Here is a 15,475-nt window from a genome sequence, read left to right as displayed (position 1 = left end):
TGGCAGGCTCTGATGTCATCTTTATAATGATGGTTGTATATCATCATTATACATATTATTTTGTTACACGTACGTGTGTGTGTATGCATTGTGTGAAGTCTGCAAGGATGTGCCCTCAGTCCCTGGGGGGCCGGGGGCGGGGAGTCTTGAGGATTTATGTGTCTTTATGTCCCTTTATGTCATTTAATGGCATTCTTTTATATCACTCCGAAACCTCTATTCTACACCTTATCAAAAGCCTTGGACTTGATTCCAAATTCAGAGCTGGTCCCCTGGGTAAACCAGTTAGTACCTTGAAAAAAAACCCAGCAGGTTGATACATTTATAAAGATAAGAGGCTTCATTGGTTCTTTCTACAGGCAAATCAAGACCATTCCACATGTCTGTGCCATAGGGTCAGGGAAGGTCTTCAGAGGGCGTGTGTGCCCTTCAGGCATCTAGGAAGCAGTTAGTAGCTTCATAAATCAAATCCAGCTCCGATACAGAAAACCTGCATCTCCCAGGCCACCGGGCCCTTGCATTTGGGGGTGTTATCCTGGTTCCCTCCCCCCAACTCCCTCAAGATCAATGTGTACCACTAAAAAGCACGATTTTCAATGCTGACTGCATCTGGTCCCCTGGTCGGGGCTCCTGTCCAGTAAGCCCTTTGAAATTCCCTTTATCAGGTCTCCAATTACAAATGATCACGTCTCCCCTGTGGAATGTGCCCTTGTCAGAATAACATATATGGCTGGCCGTGGTTGGTTCCCTTCACCATGCATCTAAATCTGTCCAGTGAAGACAGGAGATCAGAAAGTCTGGTCCTCGGACGGATGCGCTCAGCGGGTGAGAGGCCTAATTGAGCACCTCAAGGACACATGTCCAGGGAGCCTCCTCTCCCACCTCTGAGTCCCGAGCTGCTCTGTTGTCAGGGACCGAGCATCCAAATGCAAGCACGCTGTCCCAGCAGCTTAAGACACGTAACACCCCCAGGTGACATTCCATCATGTCGTAGGGACCCACCATCTGTGACTCCACGCTCCTTGGAGGTCAGCCTCTCGTCGGAGATGCTGGATGACCCAGGGGAAGCCCAAGGTCATCACGGGGTCCTCATAAGAGAGGTTGGGGGGCTGAGGGTCAGAGAGGGAGAAGTGACGGCAGAAGCAGAGGTCATGGATTCCTGGCTTTGAAGGTGGAACAGAGGACCACGGGCCAGGGGGTGCAGTGGCCTCTCAGAGCTGAAAGAGGCAAGGAAACAGCTTCTCCCCGTGACACCTGCAGAAGGAATGCAGCGCTGCCCACACCTGGATGTTCGCCCGGATTCACTGTATGCTTCTGACCTCCTAGAATTTGAAGAAGATGGTACCTTTGTGCTGTTTTGAGCCACGAATTTTGTGATAATTTGCAAGAGCCCCCAGAGGAAATTCATACACTCTCCTCTCTCCTTGGATCTCAAGTGTCCAGACCATCATCTTGTGGCTTTTTAAGCTCATTGGCTTCAGATCCTGCCTTTCCGGGGCAGGTTGATAAGACTCACCTCTCAGGTGGGTGCCTGCATCACCTGCCTGTGCCGGGCGCTGCCCCGGACACCACGAGGGAATCCTTCATGAAGCATCAGCCCCTCCCATCCTGATGATGCCTTTGACACACGTCTCAGAAACACCCAGATGGCACCCACGACACGCTGCATGCTGCACAGCACTTCGTAAACGTTGGCGCGTTTAATCTGTATTCCAAGACCATGGGGTGGGCACGAATACTGCCCCCAGTTTACCGAGGGGGACATGGAGGGATTTTTTCTTTTAACATTAGAAACGATTCGGTTTTATGAATGAACATATATTAAAATTCACAGTTTATAGTCGAAATAAAGTCTTTCAAAAATCCACTGTAGGATCCTTGATCAAAGCAAAGATGACAACATCCTTGCCCTTCCGATACCGTGATCTGAGGACGGTGCACGGCACGTACCAAGCATGACGGAGTGTGTTTCCTGGGTGCCGTGTGCTGGGAAATGAGTATCGGATTCTGAATAGACAACAAGACGCTCTAAACAGTGCTCCCTCTGGGATAAATAACATCTCCCATTTTCTCTGCACCTTAAGAAAAAAAAAAAAAAAGATCCTATCACCTCAGATGGGATTCCCTAGGAGGCATGGAGCAGGGAGTCAGTCAAGGCGTGATGTCCTTCAGACTGGTGACATCTCCCTGCACAGAGCTGTGAAGACAGTTAATAGGGCATCGGGAGGTATGTCCCAACATCCTACCAGGCAGTGGGTACTCCTGCTTTCTCAGCGATTTTCATGAGTGCTGAAAGGAGGAGGACGGTGCCAATGATCTGCCCTTGCAGTGGACGCAGGAAACAAAGGGTGCAGCCCTTGGAGGGGGTTGAAGGCTGGGCTAAGGTCCAAGGAGCCTGAACCACGCTGGGACCATCGGTGATGCAGAAATAGCTCAAGATGAGGGTGGCCATACTGTCATTTCTCCCTTGTCTGCTGGGTCCCTCATCAGAACCCCAGATCCCCACAAATGGCGTGAGCTACCCCTGTCTCCATTCTCCCCAGGACAACTGGTCCCAGCCCCAATGAGTGTCTTAGACATTGGGTCTGGACCTCCTCCCAGGACGCCCGATAATGGATGTCAATAGTGATGTTATTACAGATGGCCAGTAGGCACACGAAAAGATGCTCAACATCACTAATTATTAGAGAAATGCAAATCGAAACTACAGTGAGGTATCACCTCACACCGGTCAGAATGACCATCATTAAAAAGTCTACATGTAACAAATGCTGAAGAGGACGTGGATAAAAGGAAACCCTCCTACCCTGTTGGTGGGAATGTAAGTTGGTGCAGCCACTATGGAGAACAGTATGGAGATTCCTCAGAAAACTAAAAATAGAACTACCATATGATCCAGCAGTCCCTCTCCTGGACATGTATCCAGACAAAACTCTAATTCAAAAAGATACATGCACCCCAGTGTTCATTGCAGCACTATTTACAATAGTCAAGACCTGGAAACAACCTAAATGTCCATCAACAGATGAATGGGTAAAGAAGGTGTAGTACATATATACAATGGAATACTACTCAGCCATAAAAAAGAACAAAATAATGCCATTTGCAGCAACATAGATGGACCTGGAGATGATCATACTAAGTGAAGTAAGTCACAAAGAGAAAGACAAATACCGTCTGATCTCACTTATATGTGGAATCTAAAATATGGCACAAATGAATTTATCTACCAAACAGAAACAGACTCACAGACATAGAGAACAGAGTTGTGGTTGCCAAGGGGGAGGGCAGGTGAGGGAGGGATGGAGTGGGAGTTTGGGATTAGCAGATGCAGCCTATTGTATATAGGATGGATAAACAACAGGGTCCTACTGTAGAGCACAGGGAACTCTATTCAGTATCCTGTGATAAACCATCATGGAAAAGAATATGAAAAAAGAAAGTGTCTATATGTGTACAACTGAGTCACTTTGCTGTACAGCAGAAATTAGCACAACATTGTAAATCAACTACACTTCAAAAAAACCCCACGAAACAGCGATGTTGTAGGATCAGATGCATGCAGCCTCCAGAGCGTCCCGTGTACTGGAGGGCATGGTGGGGTGGACTTGGGGTCTGGTTAGAGGCCGGTGCAGGGGTGCAGAGGGGCAGAAGGAGATCGTTTTGAAGACGATCCTAGAGACCACATCACGCGGTCTTGACTGGTTGCCCGTGGAAAGTGAACCAAGAAAGACTCGGGTCATTTGGGGTTTGTGACTCAGGGAAATCGGGGTGCGTGGTGGTGGCTGTCTAGGAAACGGGGGAACTGGCAGGTGGGGATGGAAGGATGATTGACCCTGAGGTGTGTACGTAGGGCGTCTACCTCTGGATGCCATCTGGGCCGCCATGAGCGTCTGTCTGCAGCTCAGAGGTGCACGTGGAATTTGTGGTTGCAAACATGCAGGCAGGAAGGGAGGTGACCCACGAGGCCATGGCCGTGGGTGTAGGTGACGCACCCATCATGACTGATGAGGAAGATGGGGAGGGTTGGAGCCTCTGGAAGAAGCAAGACCTGGCAGTTCCGTGCAGCACCTCCCCTCCCTCCTCTCTGCCCCTCATTTTCGTAATTTGTTCATTCTGGATAATACCATCTCCTAAGACTGTCGTGTGCATTACTGACATAATACATGGGAAAGCATTTGCAACACTGTAAAGCCCTGTATAATTATGTAGTTATAAGGCATTCGTGTTCCCCTCTCACCGCACACAGCTCGCGGCTCTGTTATGCACAGTGTAAACCCCACCCTCTGCTCTCTTTCCTTCGCTTTATTTTATTTTATTTTATTTTACTTAGTTTTTGTGCGCTTGTACCCAGCCCTCGACCCACCGCCTCTGCTGGTCGTCCGCTCCAGGGGCGCGGGGGCTCTTATCTAAATGATCTTTCTTGGCTTTCTTGGCTTCATGCAGAGAAAAGCTTCAGCTGTAAATACACGGTGCTCTCCCCAGCCCTATGCCCCAGGCCCCCGGCGGGCATCTGTCCTTCAGGGATTCCGAAGCCTCTGATAAAAGCCACCATGTTTCCTATCGGGGTTTGGCTTCACATTTGAGACATCTCTGCTTTCTTACAAGTTTCCAAGAGGATCTTAGTTTTTTTTTTTTTTTTTTTAAGCTGCAGGTAAAATGGGAGATGTTATTTATCCCAGAGGGACCACTGTTCAGAGTATCTTGTTGTCTATTCAGAATCCGACTCTAATTTCCCAGCACATGGCACCCAGGAAACACACTTCATCATGCTTGGAAGAGCTCCTATCAATGACAAGTGAACAGGGACAGATAATCCAGTTGTACTTGGAGCTGCAGCAGGTGTACCTGGGAGGTACAGCCTTCATTTTAAAAACTGTAGGAGGCACCGTCCTCAGATCACGGTATCAAAAGAACAAGGATGTTTCTTGAATGCTTGTCATCTTTATTTTGATCAAGGATCCTACAGCGGATTTTTGAAACGCATTATTTAGACTATGAACTGTGAATTTAATATGTGTTCATTCATAAAACTGAATCGTTTTTAATATGTTAAAAAAAAATCCCTGCATGTCCTCCTCTGTAAATTAGAGACTGTATTTGTGTGCACGCCGTGGTGTTGGAATACAGATTAAATGTGCCAACATTTACGAAGTGTTTTCCAATATCCAGCACGGCCTGGGTGCCATGTGGATGTTTCTGAGATGTGTTTTGAAGGCATCATCAGGAATGGCGGGGGGGGGGGGCATGCTTCAGAAGGATTCCCTCGTGGTGTTCAGGGCAGTGCCTGGCATAGGTAAGTGTTGTAGGAGCTTCTGCTGCTCCCACCGAAGCTGCTTGGACCAGTAACATGACCACTTTTGTCTGTTGGGTTCTAGCTCAAAGGGATTTGGGGAAAGGTGTGCTGCTTTTTGGATAACCTGAAGACATCCTCCATTAAATATAGAGTTGGGACGTGTAGTCAACGGCTCGGGCTGCCCCAGTAGAACACTGCAGACTGGGCAGCTTAAACAACAGACATTTGTTTCTCCAGGTTCTGGAGGCTGGGAGTCTGAGATCACGGCGTGGGCAGATCAGTCCCTGGCGAGGCTGTCTTCCTGGCTTACAGATGCCGCCTTCTTGCCGTGTCCTCACGTGGTGGAGAGGGAGCTCTGGGGCATCTTCCTCTCTTTTAAGGACACTAATCCCATCCTGGGGGCCCCACCCTCATGACATCATCTAACCCTAATCCCCTCCCAAAGGCTCCATCTCCTCATAGCACCCCGTTGGGGATCAGAGCTTCAGTGTATGAACTCGGGGGTCACGCACATTCCATCCATAGCAGGACGTATGCATTCACTGGACACCTGTTTAAGAAGCATCTCCCACCCGCCATGGACGTTGCTGGTCTCGGGTCCACGTGGCAGAACCTGAGCATCGGGGGCCAGACACCCACACAAACACCCGGCATCCGGGTGAGGAAGCTGAGGCTAACGGAGAGTGGGTGGCTCCAGCAAGGTCTCCTGGGTCACGAGAGGTGATGCAGAAATTGAACCCTGGTCCTGGGACCCGCAATTCTTTGGTGCCACTCCCTCCTCCAGAGGATGTAGCTAAATGTCCCAAAGTTAAAGTTGGGCGTGGGAGAGCATGTGTGTTGTGCATGTGACCGAGTGTATGTGTGTGCCTGCTTATACACACACGTGTGCATCTCAGCGTCTACCAGACTTCCTTCCTTTCACTCAGGCGTGATGTGTCATCACCCTGATGGGTGAGGGTTAGGATTGTGAGATGGGATGTCAGGAAGAAGAAATGTATAAAACCGTCCATTTCGTGAGCTGTCAAAACATTTAGGAATTAAAAAGTACAAATGAAATCTCATTTCCTCTAACTTTATCATCTGCCCAGGGCTTGGAAATGGTCTGCAAATGCTCGGGGGTGGCTGTTTTTAGCCCAGCATCTATCATGTGTTTAAGTGGGATAAGTGGATGAGATTAATTCTCCATGAGATGCATGAGCACAAAGAACAGCTCTTTTCTTTTTTTCTTGTCCTTTTCTATGTCAGAGAACTCCCTGGCTGGGCAGGGCTACCCTGGGTGAGTGTGTGTGGGTACATGGGAGTATATGCATGTAAGTGTGAATGTATGTGTGTGCATGTAAATGCATGTGTGTACATGTGAATGTGTGTGTATGGGTGTATATGTGTGTGTGCATGTGAATGTGTGTGTGTATGGGTGAATGTGTGTGTGTGGATGGGTGTATGTGTGTGTGTGCATGTGAATGTGTGTGTATGGGTGTATGTGTGTGCATGTAAATGCATGTGTGTGCATGTGAATGTGTGTGTGTGTGAATGGGTATATATGTGTGTGTGCATGTGGATGTGTGTGCATGGCAGTATATGTGTGTGCATGTGGCTGTGTGTGTGTGGATGGGTGTATATGTGTGAGTGCATGTGACTGTGTGTGCATGGGGGTATATGTGTGCATGTGCATGTGTGTGTAGATGGGTGTATATGTGTGAGTGCATGTGACTGTGTGTGGATGGGTGTATATGTGAATGTGTGTGTGTGGATGGGTGTATATGTGTGAGTGCATGTGGCTGTGTGTGGATGGGTGTATATGTGTGTGTGCATGTGACTGTGTGTGTGGATGGGTGTATATGTGTGTGTGCATGTGACTGTGTGAGTGGATGGGTGTATATGTGTGAGTGCATGTGAATGTGTGTGTGGATGGGTGTATATGTGTGAGTGCATGTGGCTGTGTGTGGATGGGTGTATATGTGTGAGTGCATGTGGCTGTGTGTGGATGGGTGTATATGTGTGAGTGCATGTGGCTGTGTGTGTGTGCATGTGACTGTGTGTGTATGGGTGTATATGTGTGAGTGCATGTGACTGTGTGTGGATGGGTGTATATGTGTGTGTGCATGTGACTGTGTGTGTGTGGATGGGTGTATGTGTGTGAGTGCATGTGACTGTGTGTGGATGGGTGTATCTGTGTGAGTGCATGTGACTGTGCGTGCATGGGGGTATGTGTCTGTGCTTCGAAGTACCTTTCCTACAGAAACACGATCATCAACAGAATTCCACTACAGTCCCGTCTCCTGGCAGTAGCTGAATTTTGGGCACATTGCTGTGTCCTTGGGGCATCCCAAGCTCATGTCCAGCACAGCACAGGCAGTATCTTCTAAAACTGCCATCCTTGTGTTTTAGTTGGACATGCTGATCACAAGGACTGTTACCCAGACAAGAGGACTTTCAACCTGCGGGGGAAATGGACCCCCAGATAAGGCCTGCTGGAGGACCCAAAAGAAGCAGCCTCTGAAGAGAGGGCTGGACACATCCTAGGGAAATCCCAGGAGCGGGGGAGCCTGCAGCTGCAACAAAGCAGGTCTTTCTGATGGAGGTGACTCACTCTGGGGGTGAAACATGGCAGGAGGTTTCTGGGCATGGACCCCTGAATCCTCGGCCTGGGGAACGGCTGACTTAGGAGCCAAGCTCGTCCCAGGAGCTGATTGAAGGATGCGTTTGCCAAGGAGGTGTAAATCCATCCGAACAAGAACGTCTCAGACACCACTAAAGGGAAAACCGGTTCCTCTGTCTTGTAATAACCTATAATGGAAAATCATCTGGAAAATGTATGTGTGGGACCCTCCCAGCTATCACCCTGTGGCCCACGCTCTTCATGTGGCTGTTCCTGTTCTGGATTTTATCATAAAAGTGGAATCACGAGGAGACGCCGTCTTGAATTCTGTGAGTCGTTCTTGGAAATCCTCAACCCTGCGGGGGTCCTGGGTACCCCAGTACCTATAGTCAGTGGGTCCGGAGCGCAGGAGGACCCCAGAGACATGTGGTGAGGGCAGTTAAGGAGAACTGAGGCCATAAACACGCCCAGAGAGGCTTTGCCAACTCTGGGTGGACAGCCCCAGAATCGAATCCCAGGACACCCATTTGAGGTGGAAACAGAACACTGGTCATAGCCACTGCCCCAGGAAGACAGGAAAATCCAACATCCGTTCCCAGAAAACAGACTCAGGGCACATGCGATGTGCAGACGGTGTCTCCTATTTAAAATGAGTAAATCCTTTCTTTTTGGAGGATTTTTTGTTTAATACATCTGAAAAGAATTGCTTATACAAAAAAACAGCTGTGAGAAAGCGTTGGATCAACAATGACGAATTGACAAGGGTGAGGACTTGGGGCTGGTGGAAAAGGTGACCTAAGCGTTTTTAAAAGTTGGAAACTGCAACCAAAATAAGATGAAAAAATCCCTATCAACACTTGGGGAGAAAACCCCAAAACACTTAGGAGTCTTCATAAGACTGCGTGTCAAATCAATATGTTTTATACTTTATAACTGACATATAACATTGTATAACTTTATCTCCATGAAAAAGTAGTAGAATCCTGTCTAAAGGAGCTCGTTGCTACAATGAAACGAATGTTTTTTCCTGAAGAGGCAGACTGTTCCCTTCATGGCCCCTGACCCCCTCCTGACCCCATGCCCACGCCTTCCCACCCATCCCAACACATGAGAACACAGGCTTTCCAATAATGCGTGTTCCCCTCTGCAGACTTCCTTGCAAACCTTCAAGCTCCTCCTGGGAGATGCCCATATGTTTCAGATTGTCCTCGTCGATTCATGTCTTGACCGTAGGGTCCCAGGATCTTGCTTCCTTGAGTATGGGACCCGGTAACATCAAAGGAACAGTTTACCTGGCTGCCCTCAGCAATTTCCCATCTTTGTCATGTTCAGTGTTTTTGGCAGGTGGGTACACAGCCCTCTTGGGAGATCAGATGGGGAGGTGTTGGTCTTCCAGACAATACCTTCAAAGTCGCAGCTTCTCTGCCTGTCACATGGCTCTGTGGAGTAAAGGAAGCTTTGCCCTTCACTTCTCTTTTTAACCTTCTCCAGCCCGATTGTAAGTGCCGGGGGACATTTGTCATCACGACTTCCGAGATACCCCTTTTGAGCACGTCTGAATCCAGAAAGTGTGCCCGTGGGGTTGTTTCCTGGCCTGGGTGTGTACCTGAGGGTCCTACAATGGTACACTCTTAGAGGCACACGAGAAGGACCAGGGTTGGGCGAGTTGAGCGGATTTCCAAAAGTTTGTTACATGCGATGAGCTCCTGAAAAGTCATTGTCATGACAATAAGATGAGGCAGTTCTATTGGTTTCTGGATATTGAATCGTATCCCCAAAGCCCCTCACTTCCCACAAGGTCTAATCCCTTGAACTTCTCCGCCAGGTTCTTTTAATCTACGGGTTCTTTTTTTTTTTTTTTTTTGCAGTTTTTTAAAAATTATGGTTGATTTACAGTGTTTCAGGTGTACAGCAAAGTGATTCAGTTATATATATATATATATATATATATATATATATACATATTCTTTTTCTGATTCTTTTCCATTATAGGTTCTTACAAGATATTGAATATAGTTCCCTGTGCTGTACAGTAGGACCTTGTTGTTTATCTATTTTACATATAATAGTGTGTGTCTGTTAGTCCCAAACTCCTAATTTATCCCTCCCCCCGTTTCCCCTTTGGTATCTGTAGCTCTGTTTTCTATGTCTGTGAATCTGTTTGTGTTTCATAAATAAGTTCATTTGTATTATTTTTTAGACTCTGCATATAAGTGATATCATATGGTATTTGTCTTTGTGTGACTTCACTTAGTATGATCATCTCTAGGTCCATCCATGTTGCTGCAAATGGCATTATTTCATCCTTTTTCATGGCTGAGTAATACTCCATCACTCACTCTCACACACACACACACACACACACACACACACACACACACCCCAGCTCCCAACCCAAAACACAGGGTGTCTGGCGTTCAGACCTTCCTCCTTCCCTCCTACTGCCCGAGGTCCACTTTTCTCAATCTCTTCTCAGCCTTTCAAGCTTTTTTTTGAACTTACAGTTCTCCTACTGTAACTCTCCTCACTGCATGGAAACCAAGAACCTTTCTGCTGTCTCGACATTTCCATCTCAAATTGGTAAATGTCGTGCGTTCAACACAGAGGCCGAACAGTCATCTGCTTTGAGCCAACGAATAAGCATTTCAGTTTCATCAAGCGTTGGCCATACAGCAGAAATGCACTCCGCATTGTAAACCAATGATACTTCAATAAAAATAAATTTTTTAAAAAAGAGTTGGAGACCTGAGTATTTACACTGGGGCCGTCACATGCATCTGTCGAAATGGATTAACCCAATGTGGAAATACAACCCACGTGGGTGCACCTTCCTGCACCCACGGAGGCCGGGCTCCCCCAGCCTGTCCGGCCGGGCTTTGTGCCCGAGTCGATGGAACCAGGTCGGAGGTGCTGTGTCTCACCCACAGTGTCTGTGAGCGTGGAGACCCCCGTGTCTCTGCTCTGAAAGTTGACTCCTGTTCTCCTTTCCTTCTCCCCGCAGACCCCGGATGAGGGAGCCTGGACCTCTGTCTACGCGGCGGTCACCCCAGCGCTGGAAGGCCGTGGCGGCCGCTATCTTTACAACGAGAAAGAGACCAAGTCGCTGGCGGTCACGTACGACCTGGAGCTTCAGCGACAGCTGTGGGCCAGAAGTTGCCGGATGACAGGCATCGCCGATGTGACCCAGGAGGCCTTCCGGGGTTAGCCACCCGCCGGGGAGACCGTGATCCGCCAGGCGCTCGCAGGTGTGTCTGTGCTGGACCACGTGTCTGCATCGTTCACGTCCCCCGCCCTTGGGGCTCTGTCTCCCCAGAGCCTCCCGTCGGCTTCCCTGCCCTGGGCCGGAACTTGAGGAGAAGAGGAGTGCTGAGTGTAGCCCTCAGCCCTGAATCTCGTGATCCCCAATGTGTCCAGCTGTACCGGGTGCCCTGAGTCATTAAATCCTGCCAGCCACGCGGGCGGTGTTCTTGCTTGGCACAGAGGCGCCGAGGACCCTGGGGTAGAAACATCCGGGTGAAGCAAACACTTTCAAAGGAGCCTGGGACTGTTGGGCACTGGTGGCTTTGAGGGTGTCCTGTGTCCCCTGTTCTCTCACACGCAATTTGTGCCAGAGATGCGGCTCTGATTTGTGGGTCCTGGAAAGGGAGAGACGTGAGCCTTCCTTAGTCTGTTGATCAAGGGTCATGTGACCACCCTAACCCTCTGCCCCACCATCTTTAGGGGGACCAGGTCCTAGGGGCTTCCTGCAGCCGTTAGGGCACCTATCAGGGCTCTCACCCCGTGACTCATGGAAAGACCCTCAACAGAGGGGTAGGGAATTCTGTAGGACACGGGGTAAGAAAGGGGGCCTGGACACCTGTCACCGTGGGGTCTGTAGGATGGGGCCAGGACACCTGTCACCGTGGGGTCTGTAGGACGGGGACGGGGCCTGGACACCTGTCACCATGGGGTCTGTAGGATGGGGCCTGGACACCTGTCACCATGGGGTCTGTAGGACGGGGACGGGGCCTGGACACCTGTCACCATGGGGTCTGTAGGACGGGGACGGGGCCTGGACACCTGTAACCATGGGGTCTGTAGGATGGGGACGGGGCCTGGACACCTGTCACCGTGGGGTCTGTAGGATGGGGACGGGGCCTGGACACCTGTCACCATGGGGTCTGTAGGATGGGGACGGGGCCTGGACACCTGTCACCGTGGGGTCTGTAGGATGGGGCCAGGACACCTGTCACCGTGGGGTCTGTAGGACGGGGACGGGGCCTGGACACCTGTCACCATGGGGTCTGTAGGATGGGGCCTGGACACCTGTCACCATGGGGTCTGTAGGATGGGGACGGGGCCTGGACACCTGTCACCATGGGGTCTGTAGGATGGGGATGGGGCCTGGACACCTGTCACCATGGGGTCTGTAGGACGGGGGCGGGGCCTGGACATCTGTCACCATGGGGTCTGTAGGACGGGGACGGGGCCTGGACACCTGTCACCAGGGGGTCTGTAGGACGGGGACGGGGCCTGGACACCTGTCACCAGGGGGTCTGTAGGACGGGGACGGGGACAGGGCCTGGACTAAACCAATGATGGGATTCAGCTGCACAGGGTTTGCAGGTCTGCACATTTCCCCACCATTTTTTAGGGCCTTAGTCAAAGAATGGCAGCTTTGCTGCCCACTTACCCTTCAGTGGTTCCATGAAGCCTCTCTCCTGGTATCTGCTTCTTCATTTCATCATCTGTTAACACAGGCATGTTCCTCTCCTGGAGATGTGTGCAGGGCTCGGATTATACGTCAAACCACAATACTAATGTAATAATAATCATGTCGAATGCCCAGTGCTTCCCTGGATGTGGGTGCCCATCGCAGTCTGTCAGGCTCTTCCTGAACTAGTTTCGTCATGGACCTTCCAGGGTCTGCAGACGCCTCATCTTTCAGCAGCGTGACGGCCGCCCTCTACGCCTTGGAAACAGGTCAGTGGTGGGACCATCCTGGTTTCGTCCAGTTCCCTCTGTAGTGGCTTGAATGGTGGCTCCTCAAGAGATATGTCCACATCCTAACCCCTGAAACCTGCAAATGTGTTCGTATTGGGAAGAGAATCATTGCAGATGTCATTAAGGTCTTAAGATGAGGACACCATCCTGGCTTATCCAGGTAGGGCTAATGTACTCACAAGGTTGCTTATTGGAAACAGGGAGAGGGAGAACTGATTACAGAAGAGGGAGGGGGTCATGTGACCACGGAGTCAGAGATGGGAGGGATGCGGCCACAAGTCCAGGGACGCCTGGAGCCCCCAGAAGCTGGAAGAGGCAGGAAGGACCCTCCCCTGGAGCCTCTTCAGGGAGCTCAGCCCTGAAGTTCTTGAGAACTGAGAGAGAATAAATTTCAGTTGCTTTAAGATACCAACACCTTGATGGTAATTTGTTACAAGAAACTCATACAGTTGTTGACACATGTGAGCATCTCTAGCAGCTTAGTGGACCTTTGCCTGGACGTCCGGGCCCGCCCTGTTTCACCCACCAGTCAGGCAAGGAAGGCTCAATCCTCTCTCTGAGAATGGCTCTTGGATTCTCAAATTCCAACATGGAGAGATCAGACATTTAGGATGCTAGCAAAAGGACTCTGTGTGTTTCCTGCCAGACTGCACCCTGAATATCAAGACCAGGGACCCCTGGTCAGCTAACATGCATTCCCTCAATTGACAAAATCCCACTGAGGCCCCAGACCTGATGTCGGCCCCCAGCACATTCATGCATTGGACTAACAGCCAGCAGCTCTTCCAGAGTGGGGTTCACACTACACTAGATAGCTAGCTAGCTAGCTAGATAGCTAGATAGATAGCTAGATAGATAGATAGCTAGCTAGATAGATAAATAGATAGATAGGGTTTCCAGGTCAGCAAACTTTTTATATATAGGACCAGTTAATATCTTCATATTTTAGGGCTATATGATCTGTTACAACTACTCAACTCTTCCATATGACACACAAGCATCTACACACACTACGCTAACATGTGTGGCTGTGTTCTGATAAACTTTTATTTACAAAAAAGGGGGGAGGTCAGATTTATCCGAGGCCTATACTTTGTTGACCTTGGGTTTTGATCCCTGTGTGCCACGTGGAGAATTGTAAGTCCTGTCGTATGGCTGGGCATTTAGCCTCAGAAAGACTCAGTGTCTCACCCAGTTTCAAGTTCCTGCTGGCACTTAGGTGGGAACTTCAGGGGTCTCTAACCCCAGAGACCATGTTTTCCTTACAGATGAAGAAGATGTTATGAATTCTGTGTCGTGCAACCAGGAGACGTTGGTGTAAAAGGACAAGAGACCAGGACGTGTACGTTTGAGGTCCTCACCCCCTCGCCTGCATCCTGCTGTGGTTTGCAGAGCTGAGACCCCAGCGTCTGGGACTGTTCGTGTGGTGGCCTGAGAGGAACAAACCAGGGCCCCTTCTGCAGGTGCGCAGACTCTGCAGGACGTCCGCTCGGATAAGGAACATCCCGACACCCTTCCCGGGAGAACCATAGGGTGACAAGGAGGCTCCCGGAGACCATGGACCAGCACGAGGAAGAGAGCTGCCAGACGGTCAGAGATTCCTGACCCCCTTCATCACAGTTGCAGGAGAGGTGATGATTACGGTGTGAACCCACAAGACGATTTGTGGGTCCTGGTGGCCCGTGGCTCAGATCACTGTGTGAAGATGGGGGCACGTGGTCCCAGTGGAAGACCCTGCTTATTCAAACAGCTCACTATTATGTCGTGTATAAGAGTGTCCTGGGTGGCTGTAACACAGGACCACAAACTGGGAGTCTGAAAAGAGCAGAAATTCATCCAGCCCCTGGTCCTGGAGACCAGACGTCTGAGGTCAAGGTGTCCCAGGGCTGTGCTCCCTCCAGAGACCCCAGGGGAGGGTCCTTCCTGCCTCTTCCAGCTTCTGGGGGCTTCAGGGGTCCCTGGGCTTGTGGCCGCCACCCTCATCCAAGAGGACCTCATCTCAGACCCTTCGCTTCCATCCGGATAATCAAGAATGATCTCTTCATCTCAAGATCCTTCATTAGTTACATCTGCCAAGACCCTTTTGCCAACAAAGTCATATCCACAGGTAACAGGGTTTAGGACGTGGTCATATCTTTTTGGTAGAAAGTATTCAATCCACTGCATGGTACATGAATTGGATACTTGGAAACTCAGGAAACATCCATTCCTTTTCTGGTGACCTGGAAAACCATGGAGGTCACGGCTTCTTCTATATGTACCCAAGGCCGCTTTCCTGGGCGAGTGACCCATGTAGCTTACACAGGACCCTGGCCTCATAAGGATGCCTATTGGCTTAATGCCCTATGACCGCCATCTTGAAATTCTTAATGAAGCGTGAACAAGGACCCACATTTTCATTTTGCCCTGGAACTGCCAATGCGATAGCCCTCTTTGCTCACATTCCTTCCAACCTCAAGAAAGAGGAGCAAGTCTGCAGCCAATAAGGACACCCCCACCCCCAGCACACCCTCCATCCAGCCACTGATGTGCTCAAGCCTACCTTTCATGGGTGGTGAAGACCTCTCCCCAAGATCCAGTAAGGCTAGTGGGTTTTG

The 15,475-nt window shown here is 49.9% G+C and overlaps 2 protein-coding genes across 4 annotated transcripts in view; both read left to right on the top strand.

Annotated features, from left to right (window-relative positions):
- DHRSX (dehydrogenase/reductase X-linked) overlaps positions 1-15,475 on the top strand; it is a 242,722-nt gene that overhangs the window by 178,853 nt on the left and 48,394 nt on the right. Inside the window, exons 7-8 of one of the 3 annotated variants that reach the window (XM_082375848.1) lie at positions 10,897-11,140; positions 12,635-12,761. In XM_082375848.1, coding sequence (XP_082231974.1) covers positions 10,897-11,100 — 204 coding nt within the window. In that variant the 3' untranslated portion in view covers positions 11,101-11,140; positions 12,635-12,761. Of the gene's footprint in view, positions 1-10,896; positions 11,349-12,634; positions 12,762-15,475 lie in introns of those variants that run through there. The other 2 variants (XM_082375849.1, XM_082375847.1) reach the window with 2 other exon arrangements.
- LOC309619921 (uncharacterized protein) overlaps positions 12,798-15,475 on the top strand; it is a 124,037-nt gene continuing 121,359 nt past the window's right edge. The window contains exons 1-2 of the mRNA XM_082375887.1: positions 12,798-12,857; positions 14,147-15,475. The exon at positions 14,147-15,475 is cut by the window's right edge and continues 784 nt beyond it. The gene's annotated coding sequence lies outside the window, so the exon portion shown is untranslated. The remainder of the gene's footprint in view (positions 12,858-14,146) is intronic.

This window comes from Balaenoptera borealis (assembly GCF_965194805.1).
Source record: "Balaenoptera borealis genome assembly, chromosome: X".
NCBI lineage: Eukaryota > Metazoa > Chordata > Mammalia > Artiodactyla > Balaenopteridae > Balaenoptera > Balaenoptera borealis.
Note: the sequence above shows the minus strand (reverse complement) of the source record. Positions and strands in the feature narration are given on the sequence as shown.